The sequence below is a fragment of the Semicossyphus pulcher genome, unplaced genomic scaffold, assembly GCF_022749685.1.
Source record: "Semicossyphus pulcher isolate SPU_LCO1_2020_fin unplaced genomic scaffold, fSemPul1.0.p SCAF_15, whole genome shotgun sequence".
Taxonomy (NCBI): Eukaryota; Metazoa; Chordata; class Actinopteri; order Labriformes; family Labridae; genus Semicossyphus; species Semicossyphus pulcher.
The window spans coordinates 5,738,049-5,753,780 of NW_027211659.1; the positions used below are offsets into that span (position 1 = coordinate 5,738,049).

The 15,732-nt window shown below is 40.3% G+C and overlaps 2 protein-coding genes across 2 annotated transcripts in view; both read left to right on the top strand.

Annotated features, from left to right (window-relative positions):
- Window positions 1-1,493: 1,493 nt before the first annotated feature.
- On the top strand, window positions 1,494-6,725 carry neurod1 (neuronal differentiation 1). The gene is made up of 4 exons (XM_069663313.1): window positions 1,494-1,560; window positions 3,242-3,513; window positions 5,017-5,246; window positions 5,607-6,725. The coding sequence occupies exons 2-4, from the start codon at window positions 3,254-3,256 to the stop codon at window positions 6,167-6,169; spliced, it is 1,053 nt and encodes a 350-aa protein (XP_069519414.1). The 5' UTR covers window positions 1,494-1,560; window positions 3,242-3,253; the 3' UTR covers window positions 6,170-6,725.
- A 3,440-nt stretch (window positions 6,726-10,165) lies between these two features.
- The window catches only part of cerkl (CERK like autophagy regulator), a 30,690-nt gene continuing 25,123 nt past the window's right edge, over window positions 10,166-15,732 (top strand). Inside the window, exons 1-2 of the mRNA XM_069663662.1 lie at window positions 10,166-10,446; window positions 11,658-11,767. Of these exons, the coding sequence (XP_069519763.1) occupies window positions 10,304-10,446; window positions 11,658-11,767 (253 nt within the window). The 5' untranslated portion in view covers window positions 10,166-10,303. The remainder of the gene's footprint in view (window positions 10,447-11,657; window positions 11,768-15,732) is intronic.

Here is a 15,732-nt window from a genome sequence, read left to right on the forward strand (position 1 = left end):
ATATGGCACTGCATAATTTCACCACTAAAAAGGCACCCTATTACAAACCTCATCTGGTTTTCTGCACTGGAAGGGCAACCTGTATGGCACTGCATCACATTTCCTCCACTGGAAGTTTAACCTAAAGTTTCTTCATTCCTGTACCTTTTATTGAAGAGCACCCTTTATTGCAGCGTGTCATGTTTTCTCCACTGGTAGGGCACCTTACATGGCACTGCATCACGTTTTTTTCCACTGGAATCGCACCCTATATGGCTCATGTTTTCTTCACTTCAAAGGTACCTAGAGGACACTGCATCACATTTTCTCCACTGGACTGGAACACTGAATGTCACTGCATCTCGTTTTCACCACGGTAAGTGCACCCTTGAGGGCACTGCATCCAGTTTTTGCCACTGGGTAGGCACCCTTTATTGCACTTCATCCTACTTTCTCCGACTTTCTCCACTGAAAAAGCACCAACTGTACCATTTTTTTTCCACTGGTAGTTAACCCTTAAAGTTTGTTTATTGGAAGGGAACCCTTTATTGCACTGCATCATGTTTTTGCCACTGGAAAGGAAGTGGAGAGCATTTCACCCCCTTCTGTCCACTGGACCAGAGCCTTATGTGACACTGCATTATGTTTTCTCCATTGGAAGGGCACCCTATAGGGCACTGCATCACGTTTTCTCAACTAGGACACCCTAATTAGCACTGCATCAGGTTTTTCCCACTACAAGGGAAACCTAGAGAGCACTGCATCACATTTTCGACACTCCCAGCTAGGACTTCACTGTTTTCTTTTCTGAAAGGGACCCTAAAGGTTATTGCATACCCTTTTCTCCATTGCACTGGCACTTTGTATGGCACTGCAGCCTGTTTTCTCCACTGAAAAGGCACCCTGGAGGGTATTTAATCCAAATCTCTCCAGTACGGAAGCACCCACTGCAACACGTTTAATCCCTTATAAGGAAACCCTTGAGGGCACCGCCTCACATTTTTGCAACAAGAAGGGCATCACATGTACATTATCAAGTTTTCTCTACAGAAAGGACTTCCCAAAGGGCACTGGATCATGTCTTCTCCACTGGAAAGGCACCATATTGCATTGCGACTACATCTTCCAAATCGACTACATCATCTTCTTCATCATCTTCACTTTTAAGAACAGCATTACATACAACACATTAACAACATGATGAATATGATACTTGTGTGTGCACGCTCCTGTGCATGTATGTGGCGACAGATGGTCAACTTTCCTCACAAAGAGAGAGAGAGAGCAAGAGAGAGAGCGAGGGAGACGTCTTTCGCTGATACAAATGGAAGATTTGTCACGTGATCCCCGGGGCCGTTTTAATGACGTACGCACCATATGGCGCGTGCCGGCGGGAGGGCGGGGCCCTGATATGCTAATTAGCCCCAACCTCTCTCGTGTGATGCTGAGTATAAAACCAGCATCATCCCACACACACACCTCAGAAATCTCAGATTGGATCTCGCACGGTCACACACGAACAAGAGCATACAGAGCGCGCGGGGATGTGTGCGATCTGAGGACATCGTCTTTATACAACAGGTAGGTTTTTTACTGATTTTTGATACTCCTCTGCTTCCTGTGTTATCAGACTACAAGCATGATAAATCTGATTAATTTATTTAAGACGTGAATTTCGAATTGATTCCAAATTATTTATCTAATGTGTTAATTGAACATTGAATTTGCAATTTAATGTTATTCAGTTTCCTAACTGAATAAATCGTCTAATGCTTATTAAATAGGTCAGATTTTCTTTTAAACTTTATTTTAACAAACTGATCTTATTGTAAGCCTATTTTTATTTTCAGAACTCTGTTTCGTTTCGTTTGTCAGTAAATAGGGAAGCTGAAGGCAAAACCTGCTAAATATATTTCTTCTTACCTGGAATTTAAAAAACGTAGTTTTATAATCTTTTTAGTTTTTCTGTTGCTTTTGTTTTGCGTTTTATTTTGTGTTCGCGCGCCTCCACCTGTCTTACTCCCACCTGTCTGTCGGTCAGTTAAATTACCGGGACAAGTCAGCGAAAAACGGGAATTAAAGAAAAGAGGAATTGATTTGTCAGCAAAGGCTCAATGAGCTGATTATCATAATAATTGGTCGGCTATTATCATTATTTTTATTAGGCTACTATTCCAAAGCTTCTATTTATTTTCTTTACAGTTCATTAAACGACGAATTAATCGTTGTGCTGGACCCAAGACCTAAATCTCCCCCATATAATTTATTTTCATCCTCCCCTGCTGCAAGCAACATTTTCTAATTTGGTTATTTATTAATCTAGAGAAATAAAACCTTTCAGCAGATGTCTTTTACACAAATAAAACACAAACGGTTGGTCTAATTTCAGTGATCGAATTCGCTGCTAATTTAAACAGTTGGTTTTTCTCTCCGGACAATCTACAGGCTGTTTGGCCCGAAACCTTCCAGGCTATTTGTATAACAGTAAACTAAACGAGTTTATTGTCAAACTAAATGTCGTATGCCGTACATTTTTTGTTATTATTTTCGCCCTTAAAGATTGAAAAAGATTTAAATTGACTTTCTGTTATTAGCGTGCTTAAAGTTTCCTTCCGCAACAGATTGAAGCACCTGCTCACCGTAGTTTTTTCCCTGCCAATCGCGCTAGAGAAACACACACTTTAACTTTATTTAACTTTAAGTCTTTATACTTCATTTTCTAAATCCATTGTAAAATATTTACTAAAAATAAATTTCTCACATTATTAAGATTTCAATTTTAATCAGAATTTATTTATTTTTGTGTTCAAACAATTAAAGACTCCCAGCAGCTCGGTTAGATTGTTTATATCGTTTTTCCGCCTATTTTTTTCATTTTATTTTAAGAAATAAATGTTTAAACCTAATTTCCTCTTCCGTCTGTGTGCTGATTCTCGTCCAATGGGAATAAATCTTATTAAAGTAACATATAAATGTTTTTAAATCAAGACCCACAAAGCTGAATTTTAAAGGAGTGTTTTTTTGAAACTATTTTAAAAGAAGAGGCTGAAAAAAGTGTTTTGATCTTAGAGAAAACTCTCTTGATATAACATGTTCATGAGGAAAATAAATGCAGCATTAAAATAGCTAAATAAAGTGGTTATTTCTAACTTTAAAAACATTTAAGCAAACCATGTGTAAAATATTTCTACATGTCTAAACAGAGAATGAGCTCTTGTTGTTTTATTGTTTTTTTAATGAACATATTCCCTCTGTCAAACAGAGAATCAGCATCATGACCAGGTCTGTGCGGGAGGAACAGGCGTCGGTGGAGTCCGAGGAGCTGCTGGAGCTTAACAGCCCGACAGGAGAAGAGACGGAGAGGGACAGAGGACTAGGGGAGGAGGAGGAGGAGGACGACGACGACCAGTTTCAGCGCATGGAGGAGGACGACGAGGAGGACGACGAGGAGGAAGAGGAGGAGGAGGATGGCGAGAACAAGCCCAAGAGGCGAGGGCCAAAGAAGAAGAAGATGACAAAGGCTCGCATGCAGAGGTGAGGATTTATTTTTTTTCTTCTGTTTTGAAATTGTAAAACGTTTTCAGTTCAAAGGCGGAAAACTGCAAAGTCTGTCCTTAAGGCAGCGCTGGAGGAAAGGTCATTGAACTCTACAGGGTTCATCCTCTGAGGATTCATTGCTTTTTAGGATATTTAGTCTTAAACAAACTGTTGGGTGGACTAACATCATAATTTATGGACAAAACAGTTGTACCAAAACTTTAGCAACCGGCACACTCATTGTTCTTTGATGAAAATAGACGAACAGAAAGAAAGAAAACAGTTTTTTCCATCTGCTGAGGTTGGAGATACAGGCCTATTCAAATACACTGTAACAGGTTAAAGTTAACTCGGTATAAGTTAGTGTGTTTTAACTGTGTTCAGCTTCATCTATGGCCTCATAAAGACTTTAATGATAATCCTCACTTCCTAGGGAACTGAGAAAATTGAATGCATTTGTATTAACTCTCTAAACTAGATTGTCGGGCGCCGGTATAGCTCAGTCCCGGATGCGGCAGCCTCGTGCTCGACTCCCACCCTCGGCCCTTTGCCGTGTGTCATCCCCCACTCTCTCCTATCCTGTTTCTAACACCACTGTCCTCTCTCTCAGTACAGACATATAAGGCCAAACAAACTAGACTGTTTTTTAAAAAAGTTTTCATGTTAGAGTACCGAATAACTGTGGAGCAAAGCATTGTGGGGGCCATTTCCCCACATATCGCTTGATTAGTTCATTAACATCTCTTGAAGCAGTGTCCTCTGATTATCAAGCCACTAATCCAGATGGGAAAGGAGAAATTGAAAAGACGCCTTGACCTATTAACATTCAATTTCAGTCTTTTTAAAATTTTAGGAACAATTTTGCCAAAGAATTAATTAGAAAATGATGAGAAATGTGCCAGATAAAATGACAATAACGAAAATATAATATGGCAACAATAAAAAAACATGAAGTTACAGCGTTAAGAACCATTCTAGCAAACGCAGTCCCATCCATAATTCTGTCTCGACAGCTGGATACTGGCTGCTCTGTACACCCTGATTGCCGTTTGGTGGTATCTGTATTTGTGGTTATAATAATCTCTTAAATTACACAGAAATATCTAACCATTACTTACTACGTGTAGAATTGCTCTGCCACCTTGTCGGCTAACTTGATTGTGGGTCAATTTCTTTATGTTATGAGTTGGCTCTGGGTTGTCTAGGAGCCCACATTAACCTTTCGGGTGTCTGTCTCACACACTTTTCCTTAAGTATGTTTTCCTTCATTATTTGCATTATACATTAAGCTGTGATCAATGCTTCTCCGTTTACACACTAGCGGTCTGGCAATTATAAAGAAGGCGTAACACGCTAACTAACATGCTAACTACTTCAATTGCATTATTTGCTCAGCTGCAAATAACTACATGTTTGCTGATACTCAAAGGTGATTCTTGGGTGCTGATAATTGCAGTTGATTAAAGGTCTGACCATGAATCTGTTTTGTCTTTTCTGCAGGTTTAAAGTCCGACGTATGAAAGCTAACGCAAGAGAGAGGAACCGCATGCACGGGCTGAACGACGCTCTGGAGAGTCTGCGGAAAGTCGTCCCCTGTTACTCCAAAACCCAGAAACTGTCAAAGATCGAGACGCTCCGCCTCGCCAAGAACTACATCTGGGCCCTGAGTGAGATCCTACGCTCCGGCAAGGCACCCGACCTCATGAGCTTCGTCCAAGCGCTCTGCAAAGGTGAGCATCATCAAAAACTCTGAGTCAGTCTGGAGTCTGATGAAGGGGAAAGTTAGCAGCTACATTTACATTAGGTGCCAGACGAAGTGATTAACTGCACGCTGCCATTGTTTACATTTTCCAGAGCAAAAATTTAAAGAGAGTGATACATATGAAGGTGAAAAAAAACAGTTAAAAACCACCACTTAAGCATGTACAGGACAAAATCAGCAAAGAGATAGGAGGTACAGCTTTGTCCACAGGGGGCGCCAAAATCAACACAATCAACACAAACCAAAACTTCCTCACAGTAGCTTTAAGAGACATGTAGCATGTACCATATGGATCAATATTGACTTATTATTTACTCTCTGTTCTCAGGTCTGTCTCAGCCGACCACCAACCTTGTAGCGGGCTGCCTGCAGCTGAATCCTCGGACTTTCCTGCCGGAGCAGACACCCGACATGCCGGCTCACCTTCCCCCCGCAGGCACTGTTGCCTATCCTGGACACTACTCCTACCAGAGCCCCGGGCTGACGGCCGGCCTGCCCAGCCCGCCCTATGGCACCATGGATCCCTCCCACATCTTCCACCAGGTCAAAGGTCAGCCTTACGGTCCGCTGGAGCCCTTCTTTGATGGTGTCCTGGTGTCGGACGGCCCGGCGTTTGACCCGCCCCTCAGCCCACCACTCAGCATCAACGGGAACTTCTCGTCCTTCAAGCACGAGGGCGTCTCAACCACCGAATACGACAAGAGTTTCTCCTTCAGCGTGCACTATGGAGGGGGAGGAGGAGGAGGAGCACACCCGGCCATCTATGGAGGCGGGGGTTCCAACCCGCGGTGCGGTGAGCTGCAGGTGGACGGGATGATGGGCTTTGATGGACACTCACACCACGAGCGGATGATGAACGCCCAGCTGAACGCCATCTTCCACGACTCCTGAGGAAGAGGAGGACTAAAGACTGAGAGACAGATGAAGGCAGAGAGACGGGCAGAGAGACAGTTACATGGAGAGAGAGACAGTTCTGTTTATATGTCTTTCTCTATGTATTCTTTCTTTTCTTCTTTCTGTCCTTATCAGTCTCCATGACTCCTCCTGTGTTTGGTCATTACAACGCTGATGTCATGATGATGTCACGTTGATGATGTACCTTTCTTTGTAGCGCTTCATCCTGCAGGAGACGCCCTTTGAATGTCTCTTTATTGTTCATATTTATCATTTGAGAATAATCAATAATCAATAAGCAATAATCTGGAGGAAACTATGCAATTTTGTTAAAGACTGAGCAAAGCTCGACTGATAATTCCAAATGTTGAAAGAATAAAGATTTCTCTATTTTTGGGTCGGTGTGTGAGGCGGTGTGGAGCCGGCGTTGGGCCGAGGTGTTCATGTTGTTCATGTGGTTTTTGCTTTTTATAATGTTCCTGTAGCGTTCCGTTAACATTTCATGTGACTCTTGTTTATATTTTATAACATAGATGTTTATGAAGGCCTTTCATTAAAGGGAATTCAATGTGATTCATCTCAGAGACTCTGTTCTTTAGCAACACAACAACAAAACAACAACAACATACAAGTTTACTTTGGCTCAGTCCAGTTTCTTTTAGGTCAGTTAACTGCCCTTTAATCCTGTTAAGTGAGGTTAACTTTAAGTGAATTGAACTCTATTCATAATGTTGAAAAACACCTTTAAACATTGAACACACAGCATGCAGATGATAAAAACTAAACAATGACACTTAAAGGTCTAATATGTAACATTTTCACTCTAAAGATGACCTGACCTAAGATATATATTTCAGTTTTGTCCAAACATTGTCCAAATTGTGTCCAATGTTCAAACCCAGAGAAGACATTATTTTATTAAAGGTCAAGGGGCATTTAAAGGGAAACGATGGAAACACCAGAGGATACATCAGAGCGAGGAGAGCGAACTGTTGACTTATGATCCGACTGTACTTAACGTCTCGCGTCATTCTGTTACGACTGAGAGACCCTTGTCTGCAGAAATAACTAACTGTGCGTTTAATTAACATGATATGTCGTCAGTATTATTCAATGCTTTTAAAAGCAACTTAATGCTGCAGCAGATAAAGTACAAATAAAGTCCCCAACTTATAGTAATCAGAATCGGCTAAATGCCCTGTTTGACGATATAAACGTTGTTTATGCTAATGCTAAAAGGGACTTTAATTAAACAGGTACTCAATCTGCTTCTTTCTAAAAAAAAATCATGTAGACATTAATGTAATTTTCTTAAACAATAATTCTACATTTTGACTGTTTCCAGGCATTTAAGTGTTAATTACTGTAAACCTGAGTAGTCTTCTATAGCAGCAGACTAAATCATTTGGGATTTTTGGACCTTTGGTTCGGCAAAACAAGGAATTTGTAACTTTGGTTTCTTGGAAATTATAATATATGTAAAACAATTCATCCAGAAAAAACATTTGAATTTGACAATCTCCACAATCCAACTTCCAACAAGGCTGCTTTTACAAGATGTTCAATGAACTGTAGTGATCTCCTTCACTATTACTGATACTCAAACCAGCTCCAAAACCTGCAGCATCCTTTGCAAGGTTTACACCATCGGCTAAAACAAAATTAAAGTTTGACGTCCCGGAGAACTGAGGTTTCTTTGTGACAGTACCGTTATTTAAAGTGGATTTTAGGCACCGAGTATGACAAACACATGAGGAGAAAACATGTATCTCCTTCCAGAGAAAACCCTGCTAACATGTTAACAACATTACTGCACCGACTGAAGGACAAAACCTGGATTACTGTGTGAGTGTGTGTGTGTGTGTGTGTGTGTGTGTGTGTGTGTGTGTGTGTGTGTGTGTGTGTGTGTGTGTGTGTGAAGGGCACAGATGTTCGTTCTGCAGGCAAGATTTTAATTTATGAAAATGATCTTGTTTATGCATGAGAGCCCCCCTCCATACACACTGCTGTCCTGCTGTGTGTGTGAGAGTGTGTGTGTGTGTTTGAGAGAGAGAGTGTGTAAGTCAACAGGGACAATATGGTGGCCATATCCCACCATTTAGCCTCCCTGTTAAAGTGGAATAATAATGAGAGAAAGTCTGACTGCGGCATAAAGATTCATCCGTATATTTTGGGTGTAATACATGCAAGATATCCCTGGCAAAAAGATTATTATTTATGTCACAATGCTAAGAAAATTAGCCATAAATGCTATCACAAAATAAAATTCAGATAAGAATAAAAATCAGAAATTAATTAACCAAAATTACTCCAAATAGCCTTGTTGTTCATAATTAAACCAACATTTTATTTCTCAAAATGATAAATATAAACATCACACAGACACCTCACATCATCAGACTATCCGCTGTATCAGCAGCAGCAGTATTAGCATTAACAGCAGCATTAGCAGTATTCTTTGTCATACAGGTTTTGTTTTTCAGTGTCTTGGCTGATCACATCGCTGATTAATGCAGCTTAAACTCAGCCATCTGTCATCAACACACACACTGTTTGCGTGTGTGTGTGTGTTTTAGTTGTAGCTCATAAAATGGCCATTAGGACAGAGCCATTGAACATCCTGCTTTCTGATTGGTTGGCAGGTGTGTGTTAAAATGATATAGGAGGGCACCTCGAGGTATATTCGGGATACAATAGCAACACTACAGTGGCTGGTGTACCTAATCTTTACATGACCACATGTTATGATTTTTATCAAGAGAGGTGTCTGTAGTAAAACTTTTAGTGTATTTTTGGGTGTTGGTACCAGGGGTAGATAGGAGTTAGAAGATTTATTTGCTAATTTTTTACTGTAAGGCTAGCTTCCCCTGCTGGTAGTAACGCTAAGCTAGGCTAATTAACTCCTGGCTCAAGTTAAGCCCCATGCATGGAGAAAGACCTGGGTGCTTATCATTGAAAAGCTGATGTGTGTTGCTCTTAATTTTGGTAGGGAAGGGGCAAAATTGCATTTCAAGATAAATGGATATTGGACTTAAAGATGGCGCCCAAGTTAAGTTTCCCACCAAGACGATATGCTCAATTTTAGCCTACTCTAAAATGCCTTAGTAAGACAGATTGTTCACACCCCTCCCCAACATTGCTTCTATGTGCTTGGTAGAAAAAACGCAAAAATAATCAAAGTAACTTCTGCTGTCAAATACTGTGCAATAATATTACAATATTTTGCAGTTAAAGGTAATGGCAATACTCAATTACAAAGCATTGATTGAAGAAGTAGGCCTACTCAGATATTTTACCTAAGTAAAAGTAGCAATGCTACAGTTCAATAATAGGCTACTCTGCTACTAAGTATAATCATAGAAATAATCAAAAGAGAAAGGAGTCAACATACAGAATATCCCATTTCAAATCATATATATCATTATTATTCATAAATTAATGTGTACATCAATTTTGTGTCACAGCTGGGAAACGAGGAGCTAATTTTGTTTTAGCTAAGTGCGGCTGGCTAGCTTGTAAAATTCCAAGTCTCAAAACAGTAATATTTATCATAACCTAGACTACATTATAATGTATTTTTTGATTATATTTTGTATTATTAGGTTAGTTCATAAATAGAGTATAGTGGAGTAAAAATACCATCCCTCTGAAAAGTGTACAGTAGCCTAGCATCTCCAAATTGTTATTACTGGTAGTTCCACCACAGATTAAAAAGCTACAAAACTTTACATAAGAAGGCTATAGCACATGAGTAAAGTAAATATTATTTTATTTGTATGTATTCACAATAATATAATCAATCAAATTCGCTTTAATCGATAATAAACCTATGACTGAGCCTCAGTAAAGTGCTTCAAGTTTACTCACTCTGAGCGCGCTCCCTCTTGGAAGAAAGGTGTTTACAGGAGCGCGCACGACCGTTGATTAGACACTGGGGAATCTGCCGCGTGCCCGAGCAGTGGGTTCAGTAAATCTGCTGCCTGTCTCCATAGCGACAAGACCCCGGAAATACACCGTAACCTGCCGATTGTGATCAGCTTACAGCATGTTTATCTGTCGAACAAACTTATAACCGCCGTTTTTGTTTGTTTATTTGTTTGTTTGTGTTCGTTGTTCGTTGAGCGGGTAAACATGTCGGAGCCGGAAGAAGACCTGCGGGAAGAAGAAAGCACGAAGAAGAAGAAGAAGAAGGAAAAAGGAAGCGTGAAGAAGAAGAAGAAGGAGAAGCGGGAACAAGAAGAACAGCAGCAGGTGGAGGAGGAAGAGGAGCAGAGGTGAGTGTGTTTACTGAGGTTCCTTCACTTTCTGGTTCTCCACAGAAGCATGAAAAGCTGCCTGATTGGTTCATAACAAAGTGATAAATCAGATAAAAACACACTGAGTTTACTTCAGGGTAAGTAGCCTATCAGAAAAATAACAAAACCCTTTGAAAGTTAAAGCTCTAATGTCAAATTTTTCCTAAGTAAAAATAGAATTTTTAAAAGAATAGCCTATTTAATGATTAATGTAACATGCTACTACTAAGAAAATACCCAAAATGCATTTCACTTCATTTAGATCAGCTGAAGAACCATGTGCTCCCCAGGGTTCAAATGAATCTTGTACACCTCTTGAAGTTTTCATCCAAATATAGAACAACTTTTACTGATCTACTAATATTAGAATATTGGCAGTTGAATAATATGAATAATGATGGATGGATGGTACCTGGGTGGTACTGATTCTGCACTAAGGTGTAATTAAGCACTGCAGAAGAGGAGACAACAACATCCACAAACCATGAAGGGAATGTGAGGGACATATACTACTTTAGCTTATATTGATATGAGGAAGGTTTCTGTCGTCCCATCGCTTTACACACGTATGATGTTTTATCTGCCAACAATTTTTCTCTTCAAGCTTTAATGGCTTTTAAGTTTCATGCTTCATGTGCTTCATGTGCCGGATTACATCCCAATACTTTTCTACCTTTGCGGAGTGTTATTTTTCTGCAATAAAGTATTTCCCACTCAGATTTTTGCATGCTCAAAACAAGTGAATGGAAATGCACTTAATATCTGAAAATCATGGCGCCTTGTGGAAACATCCTGTTGTTTGCAGATTTGTGGAAATCGTGTTTTATGTTACATGTTAAATTGAATCTACATAGTAACTAGTAGCTCCAACAGACAGATGTACCCAGCCGGCCTTGCTTGGAATAAAAAGCACCTCAACAACAAGTTACATTTTTATATTTATGATAATATGTGAGGCAAATACACGCAGAGGCATTTATTCACACAGCTGTATACTGATAGCGTGTTAGCTAACTAAACTTATATGGCACATTTGGTAACATCACACTTAGCATCAACATGAACTGATTAGCTACTTATCAGTAAGTGACTTTACTGGTGAAAGTATACAATGAAATCATATTTCATCCCAGTTTTGGAGTTCTGATTTGTCTAAAAAAAACTCTTCTTCTTGTGTGTTTGTGTGTCAGTGAGTGTGTTGTGCTGCGCGGGATCTTCAAACTGGGGAAGAAGAGTCACGACGTCCTGCTCACCCGAACCAGACTGACCTGGACCCCCATCACGCCGGAGACCCCCACAGGTCAGTTACCATAATGCTTACAGAGAGACAGACAGGCAGACTGTGTGGGCAGCTGGTGCTGTAATGGAGAAGTTCAGTCATGTTGAGACCACCTGAAATATGACATCTGGACGACACACACACACACACACACACACACACACAGTAGTCCCATTAAAGAGGCTCTTCATCAGTTCTGGTGATTTCTGGTTCTTTAAAACATCATCATTTAAATCATCAATTCAGCTTGAGCAGTGAAGTGCACTGATAAAGCATGTTACAGTCTTCTATCTGTACAAGAATAATAACACACTATTATATATTTACTGTCCACAACTACTGAGTTTTTAGAGGAAACAGGAAGTTGGGTTCTGGACTAAACAAACAGACAATGATTTTTTATGTTGTTACTAACATCAAGTCCGAGCAGTGCAGAACAGCCTCTTTGCTTCAACAACGTGCACCAGGGGAACCCATTGTTGCCAGATCAGAGCTGGCTGAAGCTTAGTTAACAGTAACAGTACAGTATAAACTGGTGGCCAGCTTTTGGTGGAGTTCAGGGCTTCATCTGCTAAAATTAGTGTCTTGGTGATGAGGCTGGTTTTTGTTTTGCATAATACTTCTTAAATATTAATCCTAAATGTGCCCAGGTGTCATTTAGGATGACCAAAATCACTCAAAACTTTCTATGGAGCGGTTAAGGTAAGGCTTTGTGTTTTGTTTTTTGGAAGCTATACAGTGTTTTAAATAATTACAAAAGTTTAAAGTAAATGTCAAGAGCTGTGATGCTACCTTACCTTACGTACAGTGTAGATGGGAAACTAATTACTGAATGCAAACGTCTGCATCATCCGAACTCCCAACATTTCATTGTTGTTTAATACCAGCCTTAAACTAACGCTCTGCAGAGCTTAGTCCGTTTGGGTTGCAGACTTCATCATTCATTGCTATGCGAATATTACACAGTTTGTTTTTTTGGCCTTTTATGCCCTTATTGAGAGAGAGAGAGAGAGGACAGTGGATAGTGTCAGAAACAGGGAGAGAGAGTGGGGATGACACGCAGCAAAGGGCCGAGGGTGGTGGTCAAACCCGGGGCCGCCACACAGAGGACTGTGGCCTCTGTATAAGGGATGAGCGATCTAACCGCTGAGCTAAACCAGCGCCCCCATTACATAGTTTTTTTTACTAGTGTGCATGTTGTACACTTGTATTGGAGAAGAATTTTTATTTCTTAGCCTTGACTTTGTAGACTGACTGCAGGTGCAGGGCCACAATACATCTCTCATGTAGTATCTCAGCTATGTTGGATTCTTGCAGCTGTGATCACAGCAGAAAGACACACAGAGGGTCCTTCTTGTGTGATTGTAGGCATTAGCAGAAGCTAAATCTTTCAATCTAGGTGGCTACTTCCAAAACACAACTAAAAACATACACAAGAATATAATTTTGATTTTTATGCAAGAGGAGAAGTGCATACAACAGAAAGGGAGCTGTGAGTGATTAACACAGACTGTGCTTTAATCATATGGTGATACTGTGGTAATATTTTGGTATCACTTTCCCAATATTGTGGTATTATTGTGATCGTTTGCTAATATCCTGTGTTGTGTGTTAGCTTTTGGTTGAAAGCCATTCAAGCAGAACTGGTTAGTGGAGCAGGATGAAGGTGTAAACACAGAGTGTGTGTGTGTGTGTGTGTGTGTATGGTTGAAGCCAATCTGTCTTGCTGTATTTCATCCAAGCTAATGTCATTAAGCCAGCACTGCATGTGTGTGTGTCTGTTTTGGCAGTAGTATAGAGCAGTTGGTTCGGCCCATGGGGGGTTATTAGAGTCTCTCAGTGTGAGGAGATTAACACACACACACACACACACACACGCACATACACAGTCAGCCCGTCTGCATGCTGTGTGTGTGTGTGTTGATGAGATATTTCTATATAAATGGATCAGCTGTTATTGTTTATTTCTACACATGAATGTATCCTGTCTCACCCAGCCGCCTGTCTCTCTGTCTGTCAAAGAGGTGAGACCTGAGCTCTCAGACAGACAGACAGACAGACAGGGTTTTTGTCGACAGGTTGAAGCCAAAAAATAGTTTACAAGCTGAATTAAATTATTTGACTTTGCATCTATGAAGCCGTATTTTGTTCTCAACTGTTACTACATATACGATACGCCTATGACTGGCATCATCTACATGGCAACAGCAGCTGAGGCTCATGGATATTGGAGCTTTAGAACCTGTCAGATAATACATGTTGTAATAGTTTAAACAAAGTGTAAAACAATTTGTCAAATATAAAGAGCAGAAATGTGGCTAGTTTTTTCCTCTTACACGTAGCTGCTAGTGGAGTTAGCATCAGCAAAGGTTGATAAATGACCAGCAGAGATCGACAAGATATTTGTTGCTGAGAATCAGTAATGCAAACTGTTTACTGATGTTTTCTTTTTGTCACATGATAGGGTCGCTACTGATGAGATCCATTTAGCATGTTAACGTGATTCATAGTTTTTAAGAGTCTCTGTTCCTGCCTCACCAGATTGGGACAATTTGCTTCCTGTTTTTGTGGGTTGAAAACTGAAAATTCCTACAGACAGTAAAGTATCTCTGGAGGTTTAAAGATGGAAACGTGAAAATCACTAATAAATCAATTTACAATCACCCTACTAATATCAGAGCAGCAGAGCAGTTTGCATGATCAATGTCGTCAGTGACTAAAGGATGCAGCGCTGTAGCCTCAGTGTGTGTGTGTGTGTGTGTGTGTGTGTGTGTGAGTGCGTGTGTGTGTGTGTGCAAACTATGATCCATAACGCCCCACAGTGAGCCACATGGCCTGGTCACCATGAGACTGGACTGCCACTGTGTGTGTGCATGTTCGTGTGTGTGCGTGTGTGTGTTCTGGTGCCGTCCCTACATGTTTAACCATTTACTTTCAGGATTTGACGTGTTTTAATGTAACGCTTAGAATAAGGAGAAGATGAAGCCTCCAGGGAGTGAATGGATGTCGCTCCAATGTCCTCACAACATATTAATATATATATACAATATTTGTGTGTGTGTGTGTGGGAGAGCATGTGTTTGTGTGTATGTTTGTTGGCACAGCAGTGAGTCGGTGAGGGCATGATGGGAAACTCATCTCCATCTGGAACCAACCAACATGCTACCTGTGACAGGCAGTGTGTGTGTGTGCGTGCGTGCGTGCGTGCGTGCGTGCGTGCGTGCGTGTGTGCGTGTGTGCGTGAGTTTGTGTGTGTAGCCGCTCTGCATGTTCTGTCAACTCAGATCAGAGTCATCTTTATTGGGGTGGATGTAAAATCTGTCTCTCTTCTATTCAATTTACAGAAAAGTAAACAGTGGAGTGTAAAGTTCCCAAAGAATGAATCGATGTTGATATTTGCTAATCTCCAGTTTCGCTAATTTCCAGTACTTAATCTTAATCACAAATAGCCGTGTTCTAAGTACTGAGGTAGCAACGTCTCAGTTTTATACTCCACTGATCAGCCTCTCCTTGGTTAAAATGAAAAATGTCACAGGCAGTTTTCTCTGCGATTTTATTCAAGCCTGGATGATATTCATCAGATCCTTTCATCAATCTCCCCTGACTTGCTTATGTTTGTACGAGCCATGCAGTCTTGTGATATAAATGCTGCCTGTTCTGTTCGAGTCTGGCGTGTCTGCAGCCTAGAATCTTGTAACATGATGTGCAGACTTCATCTACTAGTCGCTCCACAGTGAAATACATTAAATGGAAAAAAACACGAGCCATTTAACAGGTGTGTTGTTTCCAAAGGATTGAGGATTATTAATTAAAAAGTAAGCCTCGATGAATAAAGTAGTTAGATCCAAAGTAAGTTGTCTAAATTCAACATAAAGTTCTTAATTTCAACCATTTTTTATCTTGGTCTTTATTAAAAATGTTTAGTAAAAATCATCAGTAATTATCAATATCCACTGAAATTAAACATTTTATTTGGATACATTTTT